Consider the following 13,934-nt stretch of genomic DNA (forward strand, 5'->3'; position numbering starts at 1 on the left):
CAGCAAAAGTGTGCACTGTTTAATTTTAAATTAATATAATATTATGTACTCCTGGCTCCTGCTATAACAACCTGCAGTGCTCCCCAGTCTCCCCCACAATTATTATAAGCTTTTATACATTGATGTGCAGCACACTGGGCTGAGCTGAGTGCACACAGACTGAGTCACACTGTGTGACTGCTGTGTATCGTTTTTTTCAGGCAGAGAACGGATATAGCAGAGAACGGATATATTAAATAAAAGTTAACTTAACAACAACTGCACTGGTCACTGTGGTAAACTCTGTCTGCACAATCTCTCTCTCTCTCTCTCTCTTCTAATCTATTCTAATGGAGAGGACGCCAGCCACGTCCTCTCCCTATCAATCTCAATGCACGTGTGAAAATGGCGGCGACGCGCGGCTCCTTATATAGAATCCGAGTCTCGCGAGAATCCGACAGCGTCATGATGACGTTCGGGCGCGCTCGGGTTAACCGAGCAAGGCGGGAAGATCCGAGTCGCTCGGACCCGTGAAAAAAAAAGTGAAGTTCGTGCGGGTTCGGATTCAAAGAAACCGAACCCGCTCATCTCTAGTGACAATGCAGAGTTCTAATCATGCATACCTCCCAACATGACCCTCTCCAGGAGGGACAGAATGCTCTGCTCCTGGACTTCCCTCTTAATTTGTGATTGCCATCACCTGTGCTGAAACACCTTTCCTATCCATTAACCTGTTCAAAACAGGTGCTGCAATCATAAATTAAGTGAAAAAATACAGGTGGGTCATATGAAAGGGACCCTACTCTGTGAATTTCAGGTGTCAAATGTGTTGCCCAAGACTCATTAACCCTTGCAAAACTGAATGATCTGAATAAGAAGCTGGAGCTCGAATAAGAAGTGAATAAGAAGCTGGAGCTTGAACAAGAAGCTGGCCGAATAAGAAGTTAACTTCAGCCTCGTAGAAAAGACCAGGAGTAGAACATGTTGTCCCTCCCGGAGAGGGTCTTGTTGGGATGTATTATGCTAATCATGCCATGGAGAGCGTTCCTAAACACGCGCCGCCTATGCCTATGCCTAGTCTCAGTCACGTGATGCTGAGCTCCTCCAATCAGGGTCAACCCCCGCTCAACCCAAAGCGAGTACGCGACGCGGGTCAGATGACCCCGTGATAGAGAGCCGAGGCTGGGGAAGTGACGTGAGATAGAGACGGAGAAAAAGAAGAGAGCTGACATCAAGCAAGCAGGTCACCTCCAATGATGGACCGCCTCCGCCGCACCGCCGGGGTAAGCGCAGCCGCCCACATAGCCTGAGCCCTGCCAGTGCCAGCCGCACACGCTCTCGGGGCTTCCATCTATTTTTGTAACGTTATTTGTAATTCGGTTGCTGCAGCGCCCCCTAGTGCTGTCCCCGATGCCACATACCATTGTGGGTGTCTATAGTGATGTTTTAATGATCGTACTCGATTAGACTTTATCATGAGGAGGCTCACCACTGGGGCGTGGAAGCAATGGCTTTCCCAAACTTGCATCCCCTATACAGCAGCTCACTCTGTGCTAGGTAATGCAGCTGGCCTGTTACCCCCATCTACTCACCTGCTCTGTGTGGCTGCATTTCAGGCTTCTCTTTGGTCATTGCCTGACTAGTGAACTGTGAAGTAACCTTTAGTTTTCTTTTAACCAGTATTTCCTATAGGGCACAGGTGTACACACGTTACTGAGGGCTGCATCATATCCTAAAGCCTGTAAATAAATGCTGAAGTTCTTGAGGACTTGTTCCTTATGTAAGTGCGCTCTCCAGCAGGACAGTGGTAACCGAGTGCAAACATTCTAGGTTTCCAATACAGGCTGCCTTTACTGTCTTATTGCCTCATCATTCACATAAACAGGAGCAATCCAAACAACTGCATATAATGTGATATTAAGTGAACAAAAAAAATGCACGCAATAGGAATTAATCTAGACAAGAGTGTTGTTTTCCAAGCTCTGTCCTCAACACACCTTAATGGGGCAGGTTTTAGGAATATTCATGCTTGAGCGCAGATGTTTAAATAAAACAACTGAGGTACCAATTAAGCCACCTGTGTTCAAGCATGGATATCCTTAAAACCTGGATTGTTAAGGTGACTTGAGGAAAACGCTAAGCTAGCGTTTAAAACTGTTTCTTAAAAATACAGTTAACACTTCTAAACATGACTGCACTGTAGTAACATGTAGCGAGCCTTGGGGGCAGATGTATTAACCTGGAGACGGCATGAGGACCTGATAAACGCACCAGCCAATCAACTCCTGTTAATTTACATATTGGAGTTGATTGGCTGGTGTGTTTATCACCCTGTACTTATCACTGGTTTATCACTTCCTTATGCCATCTCCAGGTTAATACATCTGCCCCACTGTTCCTTACGGTTTGTGTGGCGTTACTGTTTTGTATGGTATTCTTTCAGCCTGTGTTCGAGAAACTGGCACAAAACATGCAGGATGTGTCAGGAGATAACGGAGTTCTGAAGGAAGTTATCAGGCCTGGACGTGGAGAAAAGGTCCCTCCTGATGCAACAGTAATTGGTAAAAGTTACTGTAGAGATGATACAAACATGGATTGTTTCTCGTGTAATGATTAAGTACATGATCAAAGTTGGGAAATCTGCCCAACACCTACATTCAGTGAAGCGTTATATTTAGAAGTAACCATGATTATAGTTTGCATGATCACCAATTTAGGGGGCACATGTGGCCGTTTATTTTTTGTTATTCTAAGGTAGATTCTAAAATGTTAATTATGGGGTCCATCTCCCCCTTCTATTCCGCTGCACAGCATAATCCCTTTTTCTCTGACGTCCTAGTGGATGCTGGGGACTCCGTCAGGACCATGGGGATTAGCGGCTCCGCAGGAGACAGGGCACAAAAATAAAGCTTTAGGATCAGGTGGTGTGCACTGGCTCCTCCCCCTATGACCCTCCTCCAAGCCTTAGTTAGGTTTTTGTGCCCGTCCGAGCAGGGTGCAATCTAGGTGGCTCTCCTAAAGAGCTGCTTAGAAAAAGTTTTTAGGTTTTTTATTTTACAGTGAGTCCTGCTGGCAACAGGCTCACTGCAACGAGGGACTTAGGGGAGAAGAAGTGAACTCACCTGCGTGCAGGATGGATTGGCTTCTTAGGCTACTGGACACCATTAGCTCCAGAGGGATCGAACACAGGCCCAGCCATGGAGTCCGGTCCCGGAGCCGCGCCGCCGACCCCCTTGCAGATGCCGAAAAGTGAAGAGGTCCAGAAACCGGCGGCAGAAGACTTTTCAGTCTTCAAGAGGTAGCGCACAGCACTGCAGCTGTGCGCCATTGTTGTCACACACTTCACACCAGCGGTCACGGAGGGTGCAGGGCGCTGCAGGGGGCGCCCTGGGCAGCAATGAGAATACCTTGTTCTGGCTTAAAAATACATCACATATAGCCCCTGGGGCTATATGGATGTATTTAACCCCTGCCAGGTCTCAGAAAAACGGGAGAAGAAGCCTGCCGAAAAGGGGGCGGGGCCTATTCTCCTCAGCACACAGCGCCATTTTCCCTCACAGAAATGCTGGTGGGAAGGCTCCCAGGCTCTCCCCTGCACTGCACTACAGAAACAGGGTTAAAACAGAGAGGGGGGGCACTTATTTGGCGATATGATTATATATATTAAGATGCTATAAGGGAAAAACACTTATATAAAGGTTGTCCCTGTATAATTATAGCGTTTTGGTGTGTGCTGGCAAACTCTCCCTCTGTCTCTCCAAAGGGCTAGTGGGGTCCTGTCCTCTATCAGAGCATTCCCTGTGTGTGTGCTGTGTGTCGGTACGTGTGTGTCGACATGTATGAGGACGATGTTGGTGAGGAGGCGGAGCAATTGCCTGTAATGGTGATGTCACTCTCTAGGGAGTCGACACCGGAATGGATGGCTTATTTAAGGAATTACGTGATAATGTCAACACGCTGCAAGGTCGGTTGACGACCTGAGACGGCCGGCAAACCAATTAGTACCTGTCCAGGCGTCTCAAACACCGTCAGGGGCGTTAAAACGTCCTTTTACCTCAGTCGGTCGACACAGACACGGACACTGACTCCAGTGTCGACGGTGAAGAAACAAACGTATTTTCCTTTAGGGCCACACGTTACATGTTAAGGGCAATGAAGGAGGTGTTACATATTTCTGATACTACAAGTACCACAAAAAAGGGTATTATGTGGAGTGTGAAAAAACTACCTGTAGTTTTTCCTGAATCAGATAAATTAAATGAAGTGTGTGATGATGCGTGGGTTTCCCCCGATAGAAAATTATTGGCGGTATACCCTTTCCCGCCAGAAGTTAGGGCGCGTTGGGAAACACCCCTTAGGGTGGATAAGGCGCTCACACGCTTATCAAAACAAGTGGCGGTACCGTCTCCAGATAGGGCCGCCCTCAAGGAGCCAGCTGATAGGAGGCTGGAAAATATCCTAAAAAGTATATACACACATACTGGTGTTATACTGTGACCAGCGATCGCCTCAGCCTGGATGTGCAGCGCTGGGGTGGCTTGGTCGGATTCCCTGACTGAAAATATTGATACCCTTGACAGGGACAGTGTTTTATTGACTATAGAGCATTTAAAGGATGCATTTCTATATATGCGAGATGCACAGAGGGATATTTGCACTCTGGCATCAAGAGTAAGTGCGATGTCCATATCTGCCAGAAGTTGTTTATGGACACGACAGTGGTCAGGTGATGCAGATTCCAAACGGCACATGGAAGTATTGCCGTATAAAGGAGAAAAAGACAACGTCTTTTCAGCCTCGGTCCTTTCATCCCCATAAGGGCAAGCGGGAAAAAGGCCAGTCATATCTGCCTTGGGATAGAGGAAAGGGAAGAAGACTGCAGCAGGCAGCCCATTCCCAGGAACAGAAGCCCTCCACCGCTTCTGCCAAGTTTTCAGCATGACGCTGGGGCCGTACAAGCGGACTCAGGTGCGGTGGGGGGGTCGTCTCAAGAGTTTCAGCACGCAGTGGGCTCACTCGCAAGTGGACCCCTGGATCCTACAAGTAGTATCCCAGGGGTACAGATTGGAAATTCGAGACGTCTCCCCCTCGCAGGTTCCTGAAGTCTACTTTACCAACGTCTCCCTCCGACAGGGAGGCAGTAGTGGAAACAATTCACAAGCTGTATTCCCAGCAGGTGATAATCAAAGTACCCCTCCTACAACAAGGAAAGGGGTATTATTACACACTATATTGTGGTACTGAAGCCAGACGGCTCGGTGAGACCTATTCTAAATCTGAAATATTTGAACACTTACATACAAAGGTTCAAATCAAGATGGAGTCACTCAGAGCAGTGATAGCGAACCAGGAAGAAGGGGACTATATGGTGTCCCGGGACATCAGGGATGCTTACCTCCATGTCCCAATTTGCCCTTCTCACCAAGGGTACCTCAGGTTCGTGGTACAGAACTGTCACTATCAGTTTCAGACGCTGCCGGTTGGATTGTCCACGGCACCCCGGGTCCTTACCAAGGTAATGGCCGAAATGATGATTCTTCTTCAAAGAAAATGGACGATCTCCTGATAGGGGCAAGGTCCAGAGAACAGTTGGAGGTCGGAGTAGCACTATCTCAAGTAGTTCTACGACAGCACGGGTGGATTCTAAATATTCCAAAACCGCAGCTGTTTCCGACGACACGTCTGCTGTTCCTAGGGATGATTCTGGACACAGTCCAGAAAAAGGTGTTTCTCCCGGAGAAGAAAGCCAGGGAGTTATCCGAGCTAGTCAGGAACCTCCTAAAACCAGGAAAAGTGTCAGTGCATCATTGCACAAGGGTCCTGGGAAAAATGGTGGCTTCTTACGAAGCGATTCCATTCGGCAGATTTCACGCAAGAACTTTTCAGTGGGATCTGCTGGAAAAATGGTCCGGATCGCATCTTCAGATGCATCAGCGGATAACCCTGTCTCCAAGGACAAGGGTGTTTCTTCTGCGGTGGCTGCAGAGTGCTCATCTACTAAAGGGCCGCAGATTCGGCATTCAGGACTGGGTCCTGGTGACCACGGATGCCAGCCTGAGAGGCTGGGGAGCAGTCACACAGGGAAAAAATTTCCAGGGAGTGTGATCAAGTCTGGAGACTTCTCTCCACATAAATATACTGGAGCTAAGGGCAATTTACAATGTTCTAAGCTTAGCAAGACCTCTGCTTCAAGGTCAGCCGGTATTGATCCAGTGGGACAACATCACGGCAGTCGCCCACGTAAACAGACAGGGCGGCACAAGAAGCAGGAGGGCAATGGCAGAAACTGCAAGGATTCTTCGCTGGGCGAAAAATCATGTGATAGCACTGTCAGCAGTGTTCATTCCGGGAGTGGACAACTGGGAAGCAGACTTCCTCAGCAGGCACGACCTCCACCCGGGAGAGTGGGGACTTCATCGGGAAGTCTTCCACATGATTGTGAACCGTTGGGAAAGACCAAAGGTGGACATGATGGCGTCCCGCCTGAACAAAAAACTGGACAGGTATTGCGCCAGGTCAAGAGACCCTCAAGCAATAGCTGTGGACGTTCTGGTAACACCGTGGGTGTACCAGTCGGTGTATGTGTTCCCTCCTCTGCTTCTCATACCCAAGGTACTGAGAATTGTAAGACGTAGAGGAGTAAGAACTATACTCGTGGCTCCGGATTGGCCAAGAAGGACGTGGCACCCGGAACTTCAAGAAATGCTCACAGAGGACTCATGGCCTCTGCCGCTAAGAAGGGACTTGCTTCAGCAAGTACCAGGTCTGTTCCAAGACTTACCGTGGCTGCGTTTGACGGCATGGCGGTGGAACGCCAGATCCTAAGGGAAAAAGGCATTCCGGAAGAGGTCATTCCTACCCTGGTCAAAGCCAGGAAGGAGGTGACCGCACAACATTATCACCACATGTGGCGAAAATATGTTGCGTGGTGTGAGGCCAGGAAGGCCCCACGAAGAAATTTCAACTCGGTCGATTCCTGCATTTCCTGCAAACAGGAGTGTCTATGGGCCTCAAATTGGGGTCCATTAAGGTTCAAATTTCGGCCCTGTCAATTTTCTTCCAGAAAGAATTGACTTCAGTTCCTGAAGTCCAGAAGTTTGTCAAGGGAGTATTGCATATACAACCCCCTTTTTGTGCCTCCAGTGGCACTGTGGGATCTCAACGTAGTTCTGGGATTCCTCAAATCGCATTTTAAACCGCTCAAATCGGTGGATTTGAAATATCTCGCATGAAAAGTGACCATGCTGTTGGCCCTGGCCTCGGCCAGGCGAGTGTCAGAATTGGCGGCTTTGTCTCACAAAAGCCATATCTGATTGTCCATTCGGACAGGGCAGAGCTGCGGACTCGTCCCCAGTTTCTTCCTAAGGTGGTGTCAGCGTTTCACCTGAACCAGCTTATTGTGGTACCTGCGGCTACTAGGGACTTGGAGGACTCCAAGTTGCTAGATGTTGTCAGGGCCCTGAAAATATAGGTTTCCAGGACGGCTGGAGTCAGGAAAACTGACTTGCTGTTATCCTGTATGCACCCAACAAACTGGGTGCTCTTGCTTCTAAGCAGACAATTGCTCGTTGGATTTGTAGCACATTTCAACTTGCACATTCTGTGGCAGGCCTGCCACAGCCTAAATCTGTCAAGGCCCATTCCACAAGGAAGGTGGGCTCATCCTGGGCGGCTGCCCGAGGGGTCTCGGCATTACAACTCTGCCGAGCAGCTACTTGGTCGGGGGAGAACACGTTTGTAAAATTCTACAAATTTGATACCCTGGCTAAAGAGGACCTGGAGTTCTCTCATTCGGTGCTGCAGAGTCATCCGCACTCTCCCGCCCTTTTGGGAGCTTTGGTATAATCCCCATGGTCCTGACGGAGTCCCCAGCATCCACTAGGACGTCAGAGAAAATAAGATTTTACTTACCGATAAATCTATTTCTCGTAGTCCGTAGTGGATGCTGGGCGCCCATCCCTAGTGCGGATTTTCTGCAATACTTGTACATAGTTATTGTTACAAAAAAATCGGGTTGTTATTGTTGTGAGCCGTCTGTTCAGAGGCTCCTACGTTTGTCATACTGTTAACTGGGTTCAGATCACAAGTTGTACGGTGTGATTGGTGTGGCTGGTATGAGTCTAACCCGGGATTCAAAATCCTTCCTTATTGTGTACGCTCGTCCGGGCACAGTATCCTAACTGAGGCTTGGAGGAGGGTCATAGGGGGAGGAGCCAGTGCACACCACCTGATCCTAAAGCTTTATTTTTGTGCCCTGTCTCCTGCGGAGCCGCTAATCCCCATGGTCCTGACGGAGTCCCCAGCATCCACTATGGACTACGAGAAATAGATTTATCGGTAAGTAAAATCTTATTATTTTAAAAAGTGCTGTGTGTACGCCCTATGTCTATGCGCGCACCCGCTGTTCAGTAGCGTCACCCTCAGATCTTTTGTTACATGCAAGAAGATGTGGGGCTGTCGCTAGTGATGCCATGCTGCCAAATGTAGCATGGAAACCCCCCAAGCCTTGATCGGCATCGGTAAGGGTGTTTGCCTTGCCATCGGGTCCTGTCGCTGGCGATGTTGCATCATCCTACGTGTTGGGGTGAAATTTGGCTTTTGAAGTGAGTATATTTGGGGTGTATCATTTACTATGGTAATTCTCAATGGATACAATTTGAATAGAATACGCCCCAGGATGCAAGTATATTGCTAGTTTATCATATGCACATGCAATGATCCATAAACACTTACAAATGTGTTCACTTACATCAAGGCTCCATGGAAGTGCCACAGCCTCTCTAGTTGTGGTGTGACATGGTAGCGATGAACATCTTTTCTTGCGACTTTCCATTAAAATGCATTATTCGCAAAACAATGCAAATAGGACACACAACCAGCTTTTGGTGATTAAAATGATATGCGGCATGACTATATTCTGTGTGCGACCATGGCTGTATCTGCATAGGAAATGCTTCGCTACAGTGGTTGTCCTAGAAAACACTGTAACGTAGCATTTTGTATGCAGATACAGGCGCGGTCGCACAGAGAGTATAGGCATTTTAATCAGCAAAGTCTGCGTGTATGTCGTATTCGCATAGCAAAGTGAATAAGGCACATTTTCATCAAAAATAAAGCCAGACGCTAACAGAGTTGCACGGGACCTGTCCGCTCACTCACGCCAGGCATCTCCCGCTGCATGATGTTTTGAGGCAAGACATGAGGACACATCTGTATGTCTTGTGAAGCAGCAGTTTTTCTTTTCAATCTCCATGTCTCTGCAGTAAAATACTCTGGATATATGGAACATTCCGACAAACCATTTGACACAAATTACTTTCGACGTAACCCTCGGCTCATGAAGCTCGGTGAAGGTAAGGTCAGGTTTTCTTTGGGTAGTATACAGTGTAGTTTAAATATTTCCTTAAGCCAGGTTGAAAGTTGAAACCTATTGAGTGCATTTGTTTTCCTTACAGATATCACCCTTCTGGGGATGGAGGTTAGCTTGCTAACAATGCAACGTGGAGAAATATCTCGATACCTTTTTTCGCCAAACTATGCCTATGGTGCGTTGGGCTGTCCTCCACTCATCCTTCCCTCTGCTACTGTACTTTTTGAAGTAGAGTTGCTGGACTTTCTAGATACAGCCGAGTCGGATACCTTCTGCAGTCTCCCTCTGGTAGGTGGCATAGGGTGAAATTATTTCTTATTTCAGGTATTCTGGAAGAACAGTTGTAAAAAGTTAAAATCTTTATGTTGCAGTACGTGCAGTCAACCTTTCCAGTAGAAAAGGTCTGTAATGTTGCTGCTACAGAGAGACAATTTGGTAATTACCTCTTCAAACGAAATCGATTTCATGACGCTAAAGATAGGTATAAACGGGTAAGTTGCAGTTAAGGGGTGATTCTCAATGTTACACAAATTGTTTGACCTCACCTCCTTCCATTCTCCCACCTGTCCACTTGGCTCGGCCAACAACCACCACCTCTTTTCCTGGCTGATAACCTCTTCCCACTCTCAGCTCCCAAGATTTTGCTGTGCTCTTCCCCATCACTGGAACTCGCTTCTCCATCTCTGTCTGAGCCTACCAGCTGTCTTCCTAACTTACCCCTTAGTGTCCTTTATGCACTGACTTACCAGTTTGTGTGGGATGTAGTTATGTGACCGGCGTTCACAATATCAATGCCTACATCCGAGCCCCTCCCCGCCGGCATTCTAATCCCTGGGATCCTGGCGTCTGTATGGTAACCGGTGGGATCCCAAGCGACGGTCACGCTTTTGTCACCATGCCTGTCCCTTTTCCCTTTAGATTGTACAGTCTCACCCCCGCTTCCAGCACCTTTTTCTTACTCTTCCTTTTCCTTACTTACGCTGTTATCTCCTCTCGCTTACAGTGGCTATGAACCTGCCTGATGTGCCCTGAAAGTTGGGTACAGGTTGATCCAGGACTGATTTTGAGGTTATGGTGACCTGTATATGTATAAATGTTAAGTGCCTAAGGTGTTTATTTTGGTTTGTACCCTGGTATGTTCTGTTTTGTTTGTATTGTCAATTTTATGCCGTTATGTTATGTTTGCAGTGCATACATATATTTTGTTTTCCTTACGTTCTCGTCCTTTTTTTTTTTTTTTTTTCTTTCTGTTTTACTTGTAGAAATCTGACTAATATGATGTTATACCATTTCTCTTTAGTTCTGATGTCATTTATGCTGGAGTTAATGAAATAAAACACACAGTAATGTGTGAATTTTATATACTGACACATTTAACAGACATATGGGGTTATTCAGGTTTGTTGGCAAACCAAAATAGCACACGAATTGGCTAAACCATGTTGCACTGCAGGTGGGGCAGATGTAACACATGCAGAGAGCTTTAGATTTGTGTGGGTTATATTGTTTTTGCGCAGGGTAAATACTGGCTGTTTTATTTCTGCAATTTAAATTTCAGTTTGAACCTACCCCACCCAAATATAACTCTCTCTGCACATGTTACATCTGCTCCATCTGCAGTGTAACCTGGTTTTGCCCATTACTGTGCATTTTTAGTTTGCTAACAAACCTGAATAACGGCCATACTTACGAAGCAGCGGCTTTTGAGATGAAAAATATAAAGCACCTCTAACGTGTAAAGTCCGCAGTACTGTATGTGAAATGTCAGACATCCACACATCCTGCAATAATCCTACTATTGTTCTTTTAGATGATGATAAAGATGTGAAAAAATTAACTTTTTTGGAAGGTCCCTTCTATAAACAAGTTTATAAATGTACAAAGGATGCTGAAAATACATTGTATTGTACTTATGCATTGAAAAATGGATGTACATGTCATAGTTTATAGCTGTCTCAAAAAGGGAACATGGAGTCATCAAATTGAGACCATAATCTGTGAAATGATGGATCACAGCAGAGGTGCTCATAATTATAAGCGTATGGCTTTTTAATTGGGATTATTGTGATTGAATGTACTGTGCATCCGGAAAGTATTCACAGCGCTTAACTTTTTCCACCTTTTATTATGTTACATCCTTTTCTCTTACGTCCTAGAGGATGCTGGGGACTCTAAAAGGACCATGGGGTATAGACTGGATCCGCAGGAGACATGGGCACACTAAAAGGACCTTGACTGGGTGTGAACTGGCTCCTCCCTCTATGCCCCTCTTCTAGACCTCAGTTAGATTATGTGCCCAGGAGTGACTGGACACACACTAGGGAAGCTCTACAGAGTTTCTCTGGAAAGACTTTTGTTAGGTTTTTTATTTTCAGGGAGACCTGCTGGCTACAGGCTCCCTGCATCGTGGGACTGAGGGGAGTGAAGTCAGACCTACTTCTTCTTAGTTCAAAGGCTCTGCTTCTTAGGCTACTGGACACCATTAGCTCCAGAGGGTTCGATCACTTGGTGCGCCTAGCTGCTTGTTCCCGGAGCCGCGCCGTCACCCCCCTCACAGAAGCCAGAAGAAAGAAGCCGGGTGAGTATTAGAAGAACAGAAGGCTTCAGACGGCAGAAAACTTCAGTGACAGAGGTACAGCGCAGCGGTAGCGCTGCGCTCCATGCTCCCACACACACACCAACAATACAGGGTGCTGGGGGGGGGGGGGGGCGAGCGCCCTGGGCAGCAGTTACTGAAGGCTTTGTGTGCACTGGCAAAAGCAGATTCGGTGCCCGGGCACCGTGTGCATTACCCCCGCCAGTATAAAAAAAATTCAAATTTGAGCGGGACTACAGTGCGCTGGGAAGGGGCGGGGCTTAGCCGCACAGCTCACCAGCGCCATTTTCTCTCTCCACAGCCGCTGCAGAGACGCTGGCCCGGACCTCCAATCTCCTTACAAGTAACAAGGGAGCAAAACAGGGGGGGGGGGGGGGGCCACATGCAATTTGGTGCTTTTTATGTTTATATTACAGCGCAAACCACATATAATATTTATTTGTAGTATATGGGCTGTAAACGCTAGTTTACTTACAGGACTAAAAAGCAGATACCTTAAACACACTTGATACACTTTAATATTGAGCCGCTGTAATTAACCTTTCACCTTTATATTATTCACAAACCTTGCGTACACAAGGTCGCACAGTGTACGCACTCTGCGTACGTACGCCTAAAGAGCGTAGGGACTACACAGTTTGCGTACACAGGCCTATATGTCGTTAGCACAGTGCAGCAGCCCGAGTGGCTGTAAATACACTTTCTCTATCGTCCTAAGTGGATGCTGGGGTTCCTGAAAGGACCATGGGGAATAGCGGCTCCGCAGGAGACAGGGCACAAAAAAGTAAAGCTTTACTAGGTCAGGTGGTGTGCACTGGCTCCTCCCCCTATGACCCTCCTCCAGACTCCAGTTAGATTTTGTGCCCGAACGAGAAGGGTGCAATCTAGGTGGCTCTCCTAAAGAGCTGCTTAGAGAAAGTTTAGTTTAGGTTTTTTTCTTTACAGTGAGTCCTGCTGGCAACAGGATCACTGCAACGTGGGACTTAGGGGGAAAGTAGTAAACTCACCTGCATGCAGAGTGGATTTGCTGCTTGGCTACTGGACACCATTAGCTCCAGAGGGATCGAACACAGGCCCAGCCGTGGAGTCCGGTCCCGGAGCCGCGCCGCCGACCCCCTTGCAGATGCTGAAGCGTGAAGAGGTCCGGAAACCGGCGGCTGAAGACTCCTCAGTCTTCATAAGGTAGCGCACAGCACTGCAGCTGTGCGCCATTTTCCTCTCAGCACACTTCACTGGGCAGTCACTGAGGGTGCAGAGCGCTGGGGGGGGGCGCTCTGAGAGGCAAATATAAACCTTATACAAGGCTAAAAATACCTCACATATAGCCCATAGGGGCTATATGGAGATATTTAACCCCTGCCTGACTGGAAAAATAGCGGGAGAAGAACCCGCCGAAAAAGGGGCGGGGCCTATCTCCTCAGCACACGGCGCCATTTTCTGTCACAGCTCCGCTGGTCAGAACGGCTCCCAGGTCTCTCCCCTGCACTGCACTACAGAAACAGGGTAAAACAGAGAGGGGGGGCACATTAATGGCTATATATATATATATTAAAGCAGCTATAAGGGAGCACTTAATATAAGGATATCCCTTGTATATATAGCGCTTTGTGGTGTGTGCTGGCAGACTCTCCCTCTGTCTCCCCAAAAGGGCTAGTGGGTCCTGTCTTCATTAGAGCATTCCCTGTGAGTTTGCGGTGTGTGTCGGTACGTGGTGTCGACATGTATGAGGACGATATTGGTGTGGAGGCGGAGCAATTGCCAAATATGCAGATGTCACCCCCCAGGGGGTCGACACCAGAATGGATGCCTTTATTTGTGGAATTACGTGATGGTTTATCTTCCCTTAAACAGTCAGTTGAGGACATGAGGCGGCCGGACAATCAATTAATGCCTGTCCAGGCGCCTCAAACACCGTCAGGGGCTGTAAAACGCCCTTTGCCTCAGTCGGTTGACACAGACCCAGACACGGGCACTGATTCCAGTGACGAC

At 47.6% G+C, this 13,934-nt stretch overlaps 1 protein-coding gene across 2 annotated transcripts in view; it reads left to right on the plus strand.

Annotated features, from left to right (window-relative positions):
• Positions 1-1,061: 1,061 nt before the first annotated feature.
• Positions 1,062-13,934, plus strand: part of FKBP6 (FKBP prolyl isomerase family member 6 (inactive)) — a 127,995-nt gene continuing 115,122 nt past the window's right edge. The window contains exons 1-5 of one of the 2 annotated variants that reach the window (XM_063956148.1): positions 1,065-1,262; positions 2,423-2,540; positions 9,243-9,332; positions 9,435-9,637; positions 9,721-9,840. In XM_063956148.1, coding sequence (XP_063812218.1) covers positions 1,233-1,262; positions 2,423-2,540; positions 9,243-9,332; positions 9,435-9,637; positions 9,721-9,840 — 561 coding nt within the window. In that variant the 5' untranslated portion in view covers positions 1,065-1,232. Of the gene's footprint in view, positions 1,263-2,422; positions 2,541-9,242; positions 9,333-9,434; positions 9,638-9,720; positions 9,841-13,934 lie in introns of both variants that reach the window. The other variant, XM_063956149.1, reaches the window with a different exon arrangement.

The sequence above is a fragment of the Pseudophryne corroboree genome, chromosome 2, assembly GCF_028390025.1.
Source record: "Pseudophryne corroboree isolate aPseCor3 chromosome 2, aPseCor3.hap2, whole genome shotgun sequence".
NCBI classification, from domain to species: Eukaryota; Metazoa; Chordata; class Amphibia; order Anura; family Myobatrachidae; genus Pseudophryne; species Pseudophryne corroboree.